The 18,129-nt window shown below is 35.5% G+C and overlaps 1 protein-coding gene across 7 annotated transcripts in view; it reads right to left on the bottom strand.

Moving 5' to 3' along the window:
• LOC138318978 (pleckstrin homology domain-containing family H member 1-like) overlaps nt 1-18,129 on the bottom strand; it is a 177,249-nt gene that overhangs the window by 47,929 nt on the left and 111,191 nt on the right. For all 7 annotated transcript variants that reach the window (XM_069261837.1, XM_069261834.1, XM_069261841.1 and 4 more), the window contains one exon: nt 13,887-14,028. In XM_069261837.1, coding sequence (XP_069117938.1) covers nt 13,887-14,028 — 142 coding nt within the window. The remainder of the gene's footprint in view (nt 1-13,886; nt 14,029-18,129) is intronic.

The following is an 18,129-nucleotide window of genomic DNA, read 5'->3' as shown; positions in this document are numbered from 1 at the left end:
TTTATCAACATGGAAACATCAACTCAAGTAATTGAAATTCAAAAGTCTGTTTCATCTCCATAAAAATCCATATTTCAAAGAAGCAGAAAGGCTATAAAGAACTGAAAATAAAGAGCGGGCAATTCTCCGGATAACAGATATTCCATGTAAAATTAATTAAAATTCAAAAGAATAGAAAATGAAATGTAAGAAATGCATTTACACATACAGCCGTGCAGACCACTTGGGACCAGGGAGAGCTTGAGGAGAGCTTCTATGTAAAGTAAATAATAATTGGACAGAATTAGCTGGTTAAAAGTTAATCCCACAATGTAGTCCTTGTTAGTCTCAGGGTAGAGGCTCCGACTAGGATCTCAACCGATTACTCAACAGTTTTACTACCAATCAAATCAACTGTAAAAAAGTGATGATACGCCTCACTGGTATATATGTGGTGTATAGATGTCAGTGTGCTCAGAGAAATGTTTACAAGATAACCAATAAATTCAGGATTAATGTCCCTCAGCCATATCTGATACTGAATTATTTGATATGCTTTTAAATCTTTTGGGAAATAATGAATTGTTTAGAATCTAAAATAAAAATGAACCAAGCTAGTATACAACAGCTAGAGGTCATCATCCCAGTGACCTTAATGCATTTAAATGTGACAAAATTGTGATGTTCCAAATGAAACATAGCAAAATTGTATGCCAAGGATCCATAAGTACCAGTTAGTATTAAAGGCATTTTTAATTGCAAGATGACAAAATTGGGGTCATGGGCATTATTTCATTGATGTCATATTGGCTGAAACATATTTGGTGTCAAGGTCATATGCCAGTGACCTTCAAACAATGTGTAAGTTTAATATGACTTTACATCACCCTTATTGTGTTGACTTTAAATCATCAGTATACTGCATAATAAAAGTATGCTGCAGCTTTATCTTAAATTTATCAAATGCTGGTATATTTCTCTTACAAACACCATCTGGAGGTGTATGATGATGTTATAAAGACCTGTTATCCTGGGGCCTCCTCACATGTACACTCAGGTTTTTTAGGTTTTAATTTTCCTTGTCTATATGCTTGGTTGCATGGTTAGATAAGCTTTCAATATTACTTGTCATGTAAACATACATCTGCTAGTTTTTGCTGACTTTTCCTGTTCTGACTTGCCAATCCTGTTGTGAGTTTTCCGCAGACATATGGACCACTCAATTCTCTTATCTTTTTAGTTCAACCACAAATGATGTGTCACAGCTTGTGAAATTTATTTTACACGCAACAAAAAAAATATGAAATGAAACAAGTCTCGTTTGATGTGTGTTGCTGGGCAATCTGCAGGCTAGAATCAGTCTGATAGTATTTAAATAGACAGTTAGGACTATTGGATATTTTTATATGACAAAATAAAGACAAATCAATGTGATGTGAGGGTAGATGTTTAAGATTACAGCCATGTCTGATTTGTCAGTGTTTCAATGTCACAGTTACATGACAGCGTCTCCTCCTGACAGGATCGGACACTGTATAATACTACTACAGCAGGCAATCTCCACTCAAAATAAAATAAAAATTACCTGATTTGATGCAACCATAGCATGAGAGTGTAATGTTTTCACGATATGAACAGGTAACACAAATAATTTGAAAGGATATCAAGATAAAATTATTTTTCTTATCTTGAATATGATTTAAAAAGAAGCATAATAAATTCAAGAAATTTCTATGCCTCATTTCTCAAGTTTTAAGTTGAAATTGGTCAACGTTCACATGTTTCAAAGTGCAGAAACAAATCGACAAATCGATTAATGCAAAATTTCTTTGAAATTGGTCCACATTATGGCTTTTAGAGAGCAGAAACATATCGACTGATCAGATTTGAAGTTATATACATAATTATACAATGATGACACTCAAGTAAGTGGAAGCTTGGTCCAAAGTAGGCCAAGATACCTCTGACACAATTCTATCAACATCAGTCAACATTTACTGTTTTTGAAAGAGGTGCATGGGGATTAAGTGTACATGATTACACTGTACCTGAGTGATGGTAATTGTCATACGGTAATTATTTACAGGTAAGCCGTACACAATTACACTTTACCTGAGAGGTAGTGATTATCTTACGGTAATTATTTACAGGTAAGCCGTACACAATTACACTGTACCTGAGAAGTAGTAATTATCTTACGGTAATTATTTACAGGTAAGTCGTACACAATTACACTGTACCTGAGAGGTAATTATCTACAGTAATTATTTACAGGTAAGTCACATTACACTGTACCTGAGAATGTATTATCTTACAGTAATTATTTACAGGTAAGTCGTACATATTACACTGTACCTAGGTGTATTATCTTACAGTAATTATTTACAGTAAGTCTACATTTACACTGTACCTGAGTGATGGTAATTATCTTACAGTAATTATTTACAGTAAGTCGTACACAATTACACTGTACCTGAGTGATGGTAATTATCTTACAGTAATTATTTACAGGTAAGTCGTACACAATTACACTGTACCTGAGAGATGGTAATTATCTTACGGTAATTATTTACAGGTAAGTCGTACACAATTACACTGTACCTGAGAGATGGTAATTATCTTACAGTAATTATTTACAGGTAAGTCGTACATAATTACACTGTACCTGAGAGATGGTAATTATCTTACAGTAATTATTTACAGGTAAGTCGTACATGATTACACTGTACCTGAGAGGTAGTATTATCTTACGTAATTATTTACAGGTAAGTGTACATATTACACTGTACCTGAGAGGTATTATCTTACAGTAATTATTTACAGGTAAGTCGTACATATTACACTGTACTGAGAGGTATTATCTACAGTTACACGTAGGGTATTTTACAGGTAAGTCGTACACAATTACACTGTACCTGAGTGATGGTAATTATCTTACGGTAATTATTTACAGGTAAGTCGTACACAATTACACTGTACCTGAGTGATGGTAATTATCTTACAGGTAATTATTTACAGGTAAGTCGTACACAATTACACTGTACCTGAGTGATGGTAATTATCTTACGGTAATTATTTACAGGTAAGTCGTACACAATTACACTGTACCTGAGTGATGGTAATTATCTTACGGTAATTATTTACAGGTAAGTCGTACACAATTACACTGTACCTGAGTGATGGTAATTATCTTACGGTAATTATTTACAGGTAAGTCGTACACAATTACACTGTACCTGAGTGATGGTAATTATCTTACGGTAATTATTTACAGGTAAGTCGTACACAATTACACTGTACCTGAGAAGTAGTGATTATCTTATAGTAATTATTTACAGATAAGTCGTACATGATTGCATTGTACCTGAGAGATGGTAATTATCTTACAGTAATTATTTACAGGTAAGTCGTACACAATTACACTGTACCTGAGAGATGGTAATTATCTTACGTAATTATTTACAGGTAAGTCGTACACAATTACACTGTACCTGAGAGATGGTAATTATCATACGGTAATTATTTACAGGTAAGTCGTACACAATTACACTGTACCTGAGAGATGGTAATTATCTTACAGTAATTATTTACAGGTAAGTCGTACATGATTACACTGTACCTGAGAGGTAGTGATTTTCTTACAGTAATTATTTACAGGTAAGTCGTACATGAAACACTGTACCTGAGAGGTAGTGATTTATCTTACAGTAATTATTTACAGGTAAGTCGTACATGATTACACTGTACCTGAGAGGTAGTGATTATCTTACAGTAATTATTTACAGGTAAGTTGTACATGATTACACTGTACCTGAGAGGTAGTGATTATCTTACAGTAATTATTTACAGGTAAGTTGTACATGATTACACTGTACCTGAGAGGTAGTGATTATCTTATAGTAATTATTTACAGGTAAGTGTACATGATTACACTGTACCTGAGAGGTAGTGATTATCTTACAGTAATTATTTACAGGTAAGTTGTACATGATTACACTGTACCTGAGAGGTAGTGATTATCTTACAGTAATTATTTACAGGTAAGTTGTACATGATTACACTGTACCTGAGAGGTAGTGATTATCTTACAGTAATTATTTACAGGTAAGTTGTACATGATTACACTGTACCTGAGAGGTAGTGATTATCTTACAGTAATTATTTACAGGTAAGTGTACATGATACACTGTAATTACACTGTACCTGAGAGGTAGTGATTATCTTACAGTAATTATTTACAGGTAAGTCGTACATGATTACACTGTACCTGAGAGGTAGTGATTATCTTACAGTAATTATTTACAGGTAAGTCGTACATGATTACACTGTACCTGAGAGGTAGTGATTATCTTACAGTAATTATTTACAGGTAAGTCGTACATGATTACACTGTACCTGAGAGGTAGTGATTATCTTACAGTAATTATTTACAGGTAAGTCGTACATGATTACACTGTACCTGAGAGGTAGTGATTATCTTACAGTAATTATTACAGGTAAGTCGTACATGATACACTGTACCTGAGAGGTAGTGATTATCTTACAGTAATTATTTACAGGTAAGTCGTACATGATTACACTGTACCTGAGAGGTAGTGATTATCTTACAGTAATTATTTACAGGTAAGTCGTACATGATTACACTGTACCTGAGAGGTAGTGATTATCTTACAGTAATTATTTACAGGTAAGTCGTACATGATTACACTGTACCTGAGAGGTAGTGATTATCTTACAGTAATTATTTACAGGTAAGTCGTACATGATTACACTGTACCTGAGAGGTAGTGATTATCTTACAGTAATTATTTACAGGTAAGTCGTACATGATTACACTGTACCTGAGAGGTAGTGATTATCTTACAGTAATTATTTACAGGTAAGTTGTACATGATAACACTGTACCTGAGAGGTAGTGATTATCTTACAGTAATTATTTACAGGTAAGTTGTACATGATTACACTGTACCTGAGAGGTAGTGATTATCTTACAGGTAAGTCGTACATGATTACACTGTACCTGAGAGGTACATAGATATTTACAGTAAGTCGTACATGATTACACTGTACCTGAGAGGTAGTGATTATCTTACAGTAATTATTTACAGGTAAGTCATACATGATTACACTGTACCTGAGAGGTAGTGATTATCTTACAGTAATTATTTACAGGTAAGTCGTACATGATTACACTGTACCTGAGAGGTAGTGATTATCTGTATAGTAATTAGTTACAGGTAAGTCGTACATGATTACACTGTACCTGAGAGGTAGTGATTATCTTACAGTAATTATTTACAGGTAAGTTGTACATGATAACACTGTACCTGAGAGTAGTGATTATCCTACAGTAATTATTTACAGGTAAGTTGTACATGATTACACTGTACCTGAGAGTAGTGATTATCTTAAGTAATTATATTTACAGGTAAGTCATACATGATTACACTGTACCTGAGAGGTAGTGATTATCTTACAGTAATTATTTACAGGTAAGTCGTACATGATTACACTGTACCTGAGAGGTAGTGATTATCTTACAGTAATTATTTACAGGTAAGTCGTACATGATTACACTGTACCTGAGAGGTAGTGATTATCTTACAGTAATTATTTACAGGTAAGTTGTACATGATTACACTGTACCTGAGAGGTAGTGATTATCCTACAGTAATTATTTACAGGTAAGTCGTACATGATTACACTGTACCTGAGAGGTAGTGATTATCTTACAGTAATTATTTACAGGTAAGTCGTACATGATTACACTGTACCTGAGAGGTAGTGATTATCTTACAGTAATTATTTACAGGTAAGTCGTACATGATTACACTGTACCTGAGAGGTAGTGATTATCTTACAGTAATTATTTACAGGTAAGTCGTACATGATTACACTGTACCTGAGAGGTAGCGCTTATCTTACAGTAATTATTTACAGGTAAGTCGTACATGATTACACTGTACCTGAGAGGTAGTGATTATCTTACAGTAATTATTTACAGGTAAGTCGTACATGATTACACTGTACCTGAGAGGTAGTGATTATCTTACAGTAATTATTTACAGGTAAGTCGTACATGATTACACTGTACCTGAGAGGTAGTAATATCTTACAGTAATTATTTACAGGTAAGTCGTACATGATTACACTGTACCTGAGAGGTAGTGAAGTTGTATCACGTATTAATTAATTATTACAGGTAAGTCGTACATGATTACACTGTACCTGAGAGGTAGTGATTATCTTACAGTAATTATTTACAGGTAAGTCGTACATGATTACACTGTACCTGAGAGGTAGTAATTATCTTACAGTAATTATTTACAGGTAAGTCGTACATGATTACACTGTACCTGAGAGGTAGTAATTATTTACAGGTAAGTCGTACATGATTACACTGTACCTGAGAGGTAGTAATTATTTACAGGTAGTAATTATTTACAGGTAAGTCGTACATGATTGCACTGTACCTGAGAGGTAGTAATTATTTACAGGTAAGTCGTACATGATTACACTGTACCTGAGAGGTAGTAATTATCTTACAGTAATTATTTACAGGTAAGTCGCACATGATTACACTGTACCTGAGAGGTAGTAATTATCTTACAGTAATTATTTACAGGTAAGTCGCACATGATTACACTGTACCTGAGAGGTAGTAATTATCTTACAGTAATTATTTACAGGTAAGTCGCACATGATTACACTGTACCTGAGAGGTAGTAATGATTATTTACAGAGTAAATCGTACATGATTACACTGTACCTGAGACGTAGTAATTATTTACAGGTAAGTCGTACATGATTACATAACCAAGTGTAGGGTAGAAGTTATCGTGTTTGTGAAGTCAGTGATACCAGCCCCCAGACTCCCCAATATTGACATTCCAATAAAACAAGTAGTGCCAATCCCAGTCATATTAATTATTAATACAGCATATGGGCTGCAGCTTCATCAGCGCCACAACGGTCACTTAATAATCGCCAGCTAGACATGCAAGCTGGAGATGGTCTTCTGTTAATATCTACAAATTTCAAAGTAGAGTTCTGAAAATATAAATCTGTTTGTCCATCATTAACTTACAGAAGGGAAGATGCATTAAAGCACGGGATAAATCAACAGTTTTAATTTTAAAGCTTAAAATGAAAACATATATGTGTGATATTCAGGGAAGATTTATATGTACAGGATAAAATATAGTAGAATGGCTCATCCTATTGAACATTGTAACAAAGCTCCTAACATCATTTGTGGTCAGCTAATTGTTGCTGAAACCAAACACGGCTTTATAAATTATAAACCATCTAGCCATCATTACACATTACCCAACAAATCAATTTCATTTAAAATACAGTCATGCCAAGTTTTTTTCTTGTCATGACCAATTTATGACTTATTGAAACCCATTCAAGACAATTATCTCCTATTTTCAAAACTCATCAGAAAATAGCAGTACACTGTAAATGTAAGCCCTGCCGAGTGAACATATGATTCACTGTCGCTGTAATTTAAAACCTTAACAGTCAGTCAGCAGAGATTACATTGATATTGAATATTATTGCAAAGAAATGGAAAATCTGTTTAACAGATGATGTTTATATAATCACAATGTCTGAAAGAATAAAATCAATTTCCATTTGAAAGCTGTTAAGCTACAGTTAAGAAGCTCATACACAAACAAATGTCCCCTAATAAAACAGTTAGTCAGCATGGATATTACAAAACTATGATAATTATGCACAGAAAATGGATTTTGCTAAATTTAGACTAAAATTGGGTATAAAACAGTGTGGCTACCTGTGACAGCTGCTACATGAAGTGTTCTTCATTAGTAATTTAAGTCATTTTTCCAAATATCTTGTTTGTTGAAAAACAACTCAGTTTGATGTTGGTGATGTTGTTGTTTTAATTGTTTCCGATGATCCCCGCAATTTATCAACATGACCGTAGCTTATTTTTAGTAATACATGTCGTGACCTTTGTAGATGACCTCTCGTCCCAAAATTCAATCTCGAGCTGTATGATCTCATGAGGTACAATGGTATGAAGTTTCAACAAAATCCACTCATATGTTCTCAAATTATTGCCAACAACATTGGGACAGACAGATGAAGACAAACACTATAGTCTCCTCCAGGTTTCATCAGCATCTACTGTGGCCATGTCAATGTCTATTCTGCCTTGTTTCTAAATCAGAAAAGTCAATGACAGACTGACCAATTAAGGATGGATGGACATATAGACACACTAGTTCTCCACATATATTTACACAATTATAAACCCAGAAAATAAGATAGGAATGGTGCTCTAACATTTTTCTGCTTGTGATATTTTGTAATTAATCTGTATACCTTTTATAGTTCAATACAATGCAGTGTCCTTAAGACACACTTTCCCACCGATCTTGATTGACCTTTTCTCCATTCTGCCGAGACACATGTTAGTCTAGGTTTTATGTTCTAATTAAGGCGAGTAGAACCAAATCTTATCTGAACATGTTTAACATGGGCTTCAGAGACCCTACTTGGCACAGAACCATTGTCGGAAATATGTCTTCTACAGTCGAGGTATTAAAATGAATGCATGGTGCTATATACACAGGGCATCGCTCAATCATATATCATTACCAATTCTCTCGCCTCCCATAACAGCTACCTTGCCTCTTGTTACATATTAGTGTGTGTAAGATCCTAGTTTCTGTTGAATGTCACCTAAACCCCAAGGCGCCATCAGTTTTATCAGGCTGATCACAGAGAGCCCCAACACCGATGGAGCCTGGTTGCTGAACCTCCTGGATTAGTTCCTTTCATGAAATTGCAACATTTAATCGATTTGTGAAAATTTCATTTCACTAGGGAAAGCATTTTGGTGAAGATTTATCAGCTAATAACGATCATTTTCACTGTAATAACTTCCAGTATAATGACACTTGTACAGATTTATGTGAAAGTAACCATGGTAATCAAATCTAGGATACTGAGGAAAACATGTGACCTGGCAATGTCACTAGTGAAACAAGACTCACTAAAATATATCTGCATTATATAATTTCCTCAACGTGATGCCTTGTTTCTAGCATTGATATTTTCAATTCAGATATAAGTAATTAGTTTCCTCAGTATGTCATAAATTATAGGTTATATATCTTGTGACCTTCAGCATGTACTACAATAGGGGCTGACCTTCTATCCTTTGACCTTACGAGTACAACATTGATAGATGCTGACACCCTTTTTGACCTAAGGAGGATATACATGTTGACCTCTAATCCCTTGACCTTGACATGTAGGAAAAATTTGTTGACCTTCTACCACTTGACCTTGAGAGTTTGGATACATGTATTGTTATTTGAATTATCTGTAAAGTTTCTTTGAAGCTTTTTTTATATTACTAATGTGAAATATTATAAAGATTGCATTCCTAACATTCTGTGGCCTTTTTGAGAGGGCACTATACATACAAAGGGAGGAAACTCCAGTTTCTAGTATTGCATTTTTTTTTATTTGATGTATGGAAATATATAAAATCTTATTATGCTAGAAAAATTCACACTTAGCTAGCGCTAGAACCATTCTCTTCACATATAAAATAATGGTGGGAGTAAGGGACCTATTCACAAAGTTCTCTGTATAATAAAGGCAAAGAAACTTATGAGCCTGGAATTCTTGCTCCACCTTGGCCATCAGAGTATGGCACTGTGTACTGTATGAACCACTGGGGTAGGAGTTTGTACGATGTGTGTATGATGTAATACATTAGATTTCAATTAGAACCTCAGAAAAAATCTCAAAAATGTGCCGAGTTGACTGGGTATAATGATGTATGGTATGTATAGTAGGGAGAGAAACAGCTACACTGTACCGACATGCCAGTGAATTCTGAAAATTTCTTTGAGAGAACAAGAAATGTAAAGTGGGATGATTGAATAGGTACAGCTATTTCTTTAACACCGTAGACAAACTGCATCTTTAAATAGCCTACATTACAGGCGATTAAAGTCGTGTACTCTATAAGTAATGTAGTTAGCATCCATTTTTTGAAGCTTAAAACATCTTCCTTCAAAATGCCAGTTATCTTATATCATAATTGTTTTTATCGCTGAAATTCCAATTTACAACATCCATCAAGCTGTTCTGTCAAGGTTAAGAGCGAAGTTTCTCATAGGTTGGTTCTGTTTAGGCCTTAACAACAGGATTGCAAACAACCTATAAAACCAAGCATGTCATTCCAAGTCACTTATTATTCAAATATTGTAAGATCTGTGTAAAGGCAATTAAATGACTTATCTAGTACATGGTGCATTAGCATGAAAACTGTTTACACCTATCAAAAGACAATGACTTCTAGACCTAACACACACTAAATTTTTTATTATAACAGAAAAATATGTAATTGTTTCATTTAGTCAAACAAACATCAATTATACATAATAACTCTTTTCACAGGAAATCAAATGATGGTCTAAAATAGTCAAAAGGTTGACCTTGTGTAGTTATATCTGTAGGTACAGGAATGAAATATCATCACATTTACATATATGATAATTAAGACATTAGTGTCCTTGTTTCCATATGAAAGGTGTCATACTCTTTCTCCCAAACTGAAAATTTCTATCTATATCCTGACCATCTGGAAAAACCTTATGCATACAATACAGGTAGAGAATTGTTTAAACAGAAACAGGATTTAGCCATATGAAATGCTTGTAAGATGGGGTGGAGATGGGGTGGGACAGAAGACAGGAGAGTACAGATTGGAAAGGGTCTATAAGTAACACTACATGTCCTCTCTTCCTCTTCATGGAGGGTTGTAAAAAAATTAGTCACCTTTCTGTCAGATGGAAACGATAGTACATGTACAGTCAAACTCAGTTAATAAGAACTCGAAGGACCATGAGAAAGCGAGTTCTCAAGTCAACTGTCAATCTCTTCACTTAGTATACACATATGTACTAATTCCATGTCGTAAGCAAGGAAGGTGTCAAATCGTATATTAACTGTGGACATCGCTTATATTGAAGTCCTTGGGGAATGGTTAAATATTTTCAAAATTATTCATATTTCAATATAAACCAAGGAAAAAAACCGATGGAAGTACAGATGTATTTCAATATTGAATATACCTGTAACCGATTTCAATTTATAAGTTATAACTATAAAACTGAAATATATCCAAAATATTGATTTAATAAAATCGCAACAAATCATTCACTGATGATTGTTGATACAATATAACTAAGGATAATTGCTAACATCAAACAGGTATCCCCATGTTTATGTAGTTGAAAGCGGCTTTTGAGGTGCCGTTATACGGCAGATTAATTTTTTGAATTGGCATTTTCCGCGATCTATTACTCACAAAAAATCTCACTTCGTTTTATACGAACATTTTATGTGGGATTTTGTCATTCGGACCAAACATTTAATTCAAATTAAACAAGTTTTTCGAGTTTTCTGAATTGGAATTTTCCCAGTTTTTTTAACAACGATAAAGAGGAAATTCAGCCGGGACCAGCGAAGTACTTCGTATTAAGCCAGGTTGACGTATTATCCAAGTTCGTATCAACAAAGTTTGACTGTTGTTGTTCTTTGTCCCACTTGGATACATATGTATGTTATAATAAAGACCTACTTGAGCCATGAGGGAGGCTAACTCCAAGGCCAGGTATATATATATAATAAAAAAGACCTACCTGAGCCATGAGGGAGGCTAACTCCAAGGCCAGGTAGATATATAAAATAACAAGAGGCCCAAAGGGCCTTACAATTAATAAAGACCTACCTGAGCCATGAGGGAGGCTAACTCCAAGGCCAGATATATATATATAATAATAGGGAGGCTAACTTACCAAGGCCAGGGTACACATATATAATATATAAATGAACCTACCTGAGCCATGAGGGAGGCTAACTCCAAGGCCAGGTATATTTATATAATTATAATAAAGTTCCTACGCTGAGACTATGAGGGAGGCTAACTCCAAGGCCACGGTATATATATAATAATAGGGAGGCTAACTCCAAGGCCAGGTACCTGAGCCATGAGGGAGGCTAACTCAAGGCAAGGTGATATATATATAATATAAAGACCTAATAGCCATGAGGAGGCTAAATCCAAGGCCAGGTACTAGCATATATAATAAATAAGACCTACACTGAGCCATGATGGAGGCTAACTCCAAGGCCAGGTATATATATATATAATAATAAAAGACCTACCTGAGCCATTGAGGATGCTAACTCCAAACCATTGAATATATAATAATAACATACCTGAGCCATGAGGGAGGGCTAAACTCCAAGGCCAGGTAGCACATATATAATAATAAAGACCTACCTGAGCCATGAGGGGAGGCTAACTCTCAAGGCCAGATATATATATATATAATAATAGGGAGGCTAACTCCAAGGCCAGGTACACATATCATATATAATAATAAAGACATAACTGAGCCTTGAGGGAGGCCTAACTCCAAGGCCAGATATTTGAGTATATTAATGAATCAGGAGTGAGCTAACTCCAAGGCAACCCCCCCCCCCCCCCCCCCCCCCCCCCCCCCCCCCCCCCCCCCCCCCCCCCCCCCTCCCCCGCATGAGGCCGTAGGCCGAGGATTATATCATCCAAGGCATAACTAGATATCGAAAATAGTCGATAACTGTTTTATTATATGACATTGATAAAGGTTCAACATAGGACTCCACAATAATCAATAAAATTGCAAATGTTATTTGAATAACTTCCACCAAAGTTTGGGACTATTTGCATAAAAATTCTGAGTGGAAACTCCCTATTTTTTTCCTTCATTAGAATGGGATTTTCATCTCGTTTTTTAACAAAGGTTACTCACGTGTAGGTGTCTGCACTAGACTTTTACATTGACCTCCGCTTGCTTGCAGCCGATTTCGAATAAGATGAATATTCTGAGAAACTAACTCCAATCAAAATGCATCATGTACACCATATAATAATAACAATAAAGACAAATAATAGCCATGAGGGAGGCTAACTCCAAGGCCAGGTATATATATATAATAATAAAGACCTACCTGAGCCATGACGGAGGCCAACTCCAAGGCCAGGTATATATATATCATAATAAAGACCTACCTGAGCCATGAGGGAGGCTAACTCCAAGGCCAGGTAGATATATATGATAATAAAGACCTACCTGAGCCATGAGGGAGGCTAACTCCAAGGCCAGGTAGATATATTATACAATTATCGACCTCGATTAACCCTCCAGCCTCGGGATATATCATTTACTCATTTTCGAGGGTTGATAACTCACCGTATCCACCTGAAAATAGGTCTATAACTGTTTTATCATATGACACTTACATGATATTAACCCGGCTCTTCAAAAAGACTAAACCACAAAAAAAGGACGATATCTGCAAACTTTCTGTTTACATGTAGTATATGGTAAATATCCAAATGCGTCTTGATAACGGTGTAGACTGGTAGAACCGGAATATTGTACCGACTGCAGGCCGTCTGGCATTCTTGAACTTTTTCCATAAATTGAAGTTTGCAGTTGATCACCGTTGATCGCAGTAAACTTGCTGCCTTCCGCCATATATGTTGCCGACTATAATAATGACGTCACAACAGATTATCCCGACGTCATTGAATGAGGGAAACTCCCGTTACGCTATATTTGGGTACGACTCGACGTCAAAAGTGATTATGACGTTACATCTCAAGGGAGTTTTCCTCGATCTATTTTTGACACAGGTTACTGGACTCGCGAGAGGTATCTGGACTGAGTCCAGTAACCTCACATGTTTTTTGCCACTGAATTTGGGGTTGATATCACAGTTGATGAATACTTCTGAGAAACGTATTGGCCAATCAAAATACAGCAAAAGCACCAGTCATATAATAAATAATAATAAAGACCTACCTGAGCCATGAGGGAGGCTAACTCCAAGGCCAGGTCCTTATTAAGAGGAAATCGTCCATTAATGATCTCATCATTCACCTGGTATGTCAAAAGTAACTTCTCCTTCTCGGTCTCCGCCGAACTCGACGACTTGAAGTACAATCTGAAAAGTATTAAATTGGAATGTTTTAATTGTAAAGACTGATGATATGGTTCACATTAAAAGTAATTTTCAAAAACCACAACTACTTCTGTCAACCATTGTTTCTTCTTGATACAACCCATATCTGAAGATAAAATTACCAGGTAAGGAAAACAAACAAACAGAAAAGAAAAAATCAAATCATATATCCAAATGGACAATTAAACCAATGATACTCTACCCTTAAGTCAGCTTATTAGACTAAACAGATTCATGAACTAACCAATCCCACATAAGCTAAGCAAACCAATCCCACATAAGCTAAGCATACTCTGTTTTTGTTTGCCTGACTGATCAGAAATAAGCTAAACATACTCTGTTTATGTTTGCCTGACTGGTCCCACATGAGCTAAACACACTCTGTTTATGTTTGCCTGACTGATCCCACATAAGCTTAAAATAATCTGTTAATATTTGCCTGACTGATCCCACATAAGCTAAACATACTCTGTTTATGTTTGCCTGACTGATCCCACATAAGCTAAACATACTTTGTTTATGTTTGCCTGACTGATCCCACATAAGCTAAACATACTCTGTTTATGTTTGCCTGACTGATCCCACATAAGCTAAACATACTTTGTTTATGTTTGCCTGACTGATCCCACATAAGCTAAACATACTTTGTTTATGTTTGCCTGACTGATCCCACATAAGCTAAACATACTCTGTTTATGTTTGCCTGACTGATCCCACATAAGCTAAACATACTTTGTTTATGTTTGCCTGACTGATCCCACATAAGCTAAACATACTTTGTTTATGTTTGCCTGACTGATCCTACATAAGCTAAACATACACTGTTTATGTTTGCCTGACTGATCCCACATAAGCTAAACATACTTTGTTTATGTTTGCCTGACTGATCCCACATAAGCTAAACATACTTTGTTTATGTTTGCCTGACTGATCCCACATAAGCTAAACATATTCTGTTTTGTTTGCCTGACTGATCCCACATAAGCTAAACATACACTGTTTTTTTATGTTTGCCTGACTGATCCCACATAAGCTAAACATACTTTGTTTATGTTTGCCTGACTGATCCCACATAAGCTAAACATACTTTGTTTATGTTTGCCTGACTGATCCCACATAAGCTAAACATACTCTGTTTATGTTTGCCTGACTGATCCCACATAAGCTAAACATACTTTGTTTATGTTTGCCTGACTGATCCCACATAAGCTAAACATACTTTGTTTATGTTTGCCTGACTGATCCCACATAAGCTTAACATACTCTGTTTATGTTTGCCTGACTGATCCCACATAAGCTAAACATACTTTGTTTATGTTTGCCTGACTGATCCCACATAAGCTAAACATACTTTGTTTATGTTTGCCTGACTGATCCTACATAAGCTAAACATACACTGTTTATGTTTGCCTGACTGATCCCACATAAGCTAAACATACTTTGTTTATGTTTGCCTGACTGATCCCACATAAGCTAAACATACTTTGTTTATGTTTGCCTGACTGATCCCACATAAGCTAAACATACTTTTTTGTTTGCCTGACTGATCCTACATAAGCTAAACATACACTGTTTATGTTTGCCTGACTGATCCCACATAAGCTAAACATACTTTGTTTATGTTTGCCTGACTGATCCCACATAAGCTAAACATACTTTGTTTATGTTTGCCTGACTGATCCCACATAAGCTAAACATATTCTGTTTTTGTTTGCCTGACTGATCCCACATAAGCTAAACATACGCGGTGTATGTTTGTAAGAAGCTGTGGTGGCCAAGTGGTTAAGGTTCTCTACCTCTGGGTTCCGAGTTTGAATCCCACATTGGCCAGATAATTGCAGTGTACTAACTGTATAGGTCAGATATTATATCCAGCTCACCCTCACCTCCTAAACCTGGCACATCCTTAAATCATACTGGCATTTAATAAGTTATATAAAACAAAAACAAACAAACAAATGTTTGCAAAGTGTAATTCAATGCAACAGCAGAAGAAACGATGAAATAAAATTGATACAGAATTAAACTTTCCAATGGCTGGGATGAATACAAATCCCTACTTTCTGTCTAATGTCATTCCATAAGCTAAATGGCATTGAGGTGAATATCTAACAGACTGTCATGTTTTACAGTTCCTTAATCCTTAGACAACAGCCCAAATCAGAATCACAAGCCTGGCTGGAGTATCATACCATGTACAGCTGGATGTATGAGCGTATGGAATATCAAGCAGATTTCCTTATTTAAGAATCCAAACAGGTTCCCTTAGCAGTCTGCAGTAGGCTATTGGATTTGTTCTGTTATGTAATTCAGAATCATGTAAGAATTATTGCCTAACAAAATAAAACCATCTCAGCCAGTATTTAATATATATCTGTACAATGCATACAAACAACATTTTATATTTATACTAAGTTGTTTTCCTTTAACACAGACAAATAAGAAAAGAAATATATGTATATTACTTGGGAGAGTGCTGGACATGTACAGGTTGTAGTGGTATTGATTTTGTGTAAAGTAGAGGTACAACATCAGTCATTTCCAACTATCTCCAAATTACAGTTGACAGAATGAAATTAAATAGAACTGAGATTGTCTCGTAAAATTGACATATGATGCATATGGAAGAATATGAGCAGTGTTATGACGCTGTGTATTTGACAAGGTAGTGATGTGCTACAGCGCTCCTGTCCCATGGCTGTGATTAAATCTGTAGCGATGACAGAATACTATCGTTATAGGAAGACATTTGGGAATTATCAGGTTCCTTTTATATGCATCAACACAAAATATTTACACAAATATGTCTGTTACATTTATGAAACATAATTTTCTGTGGTTTGTTAGTTCCCCAACTTGAGGATACAGATTTTAATGGTGAATGAGAAAGTAAGATTATATAAATATAAAACTAATTTATTGGTCTCGTGCTGGAGTGCCATAACATGAACATAGGAGATTTAATTCCATTATTCCACAGTTAAAATCACTCACTAAAGTAGAATGATACACATCTATATAAGCCGTCCAGAGAGGCTGCTGTATTCCTCTATTTTAATAAACAAGCTCAGGTTATGACTACTTGTGACACAGTGTTACATGTATGTGTGTAGAGATTGATTTCTGTAGTATCTGTCCAATTAAAAGTTCTAATGGACTAGGGGTGACTATCGCCTACAATTTTAACTATTGCAATACTATTGCTATCGAGGGAAACACTATAGCGAAAGTTTAACTATTGCACACTTCAGTTGGAATAGTATTGGGATATTATTGCACTCTGAATTCGATTACAATCCAGCTGATGAATTGGCCGCCATGATGTACATCTGGTGCAGTATTGGTTAAGAGTTACTTCCCTCAGTATCAACTAATACGCAATGAAGATCGTGATTGAGAACATTGTCGGTGTTAGGCTTTGGATTGAAAAGCATGGAAAAGTGACATTTTATCGTGACTGTTGTCTGTTACTGTATGAAACCTCTGTGAGTACATGATTTTAGTCCAAGTAACAGAAAAATATCTGACTATTGAAACTATAGATAGTTTTGCGTACTGATTTTAGTCCAAGTTACAGAAAAATATCTGACAATTGAAACCATAGGTAGTTTAGCATACAATCGGTGATTGTTATCGACTTTTTGAAATTGCCATCAATTGATCGAGTTGAGAGGCATACAATCGCAATATATTGATAGTGCAATGTATTGTTACACCCCTATAATGGACCATGTATTGTCTATCAGTACCAAGTTATCATTTCACACTTTTCAAGTGGAACTGATCATACAAGAGATCCCAGAGGGTTCTTGGCGCCCACCAAAGATTGATCGATGTCTGACAATTGACAGATGGATCTTTTCTCTGCTTTTCTCTCTTTTTCAAACTTCAACAATCAAAATCCAATATGGTGGCCTGTCAGTCATTTTGTTGACCGATCAGTCCCAAAATCCCAAAATACACTCTTATGCACAACTAGGGTCCAAGGGGAACTTACATATGTATGTAATTTAAAACAGATCACCGCAGTACTCTCTGATAAGTAGCGGTAACAAACTTCAACTACCAAAATCCAAGATGGCG

This window comes from Argopecten irradians, chromosome 3 (assembly GCF_041381155.1).
Source record: "Argopecten irradians isolate NY chromosome 3, Ai_NY, whole genome shotgun sequence".
Lineage (NCBI taxonomy): Eukaryota > Metazoa > Mollusca > Bivalvia > Pectinida > Pectinidae > Argopecten > Argopecten irradians.
Note: the sequence above shows the minus strand (reverse complement) of the source record. Positions and strands in the feature narration are given on the sequence as shown.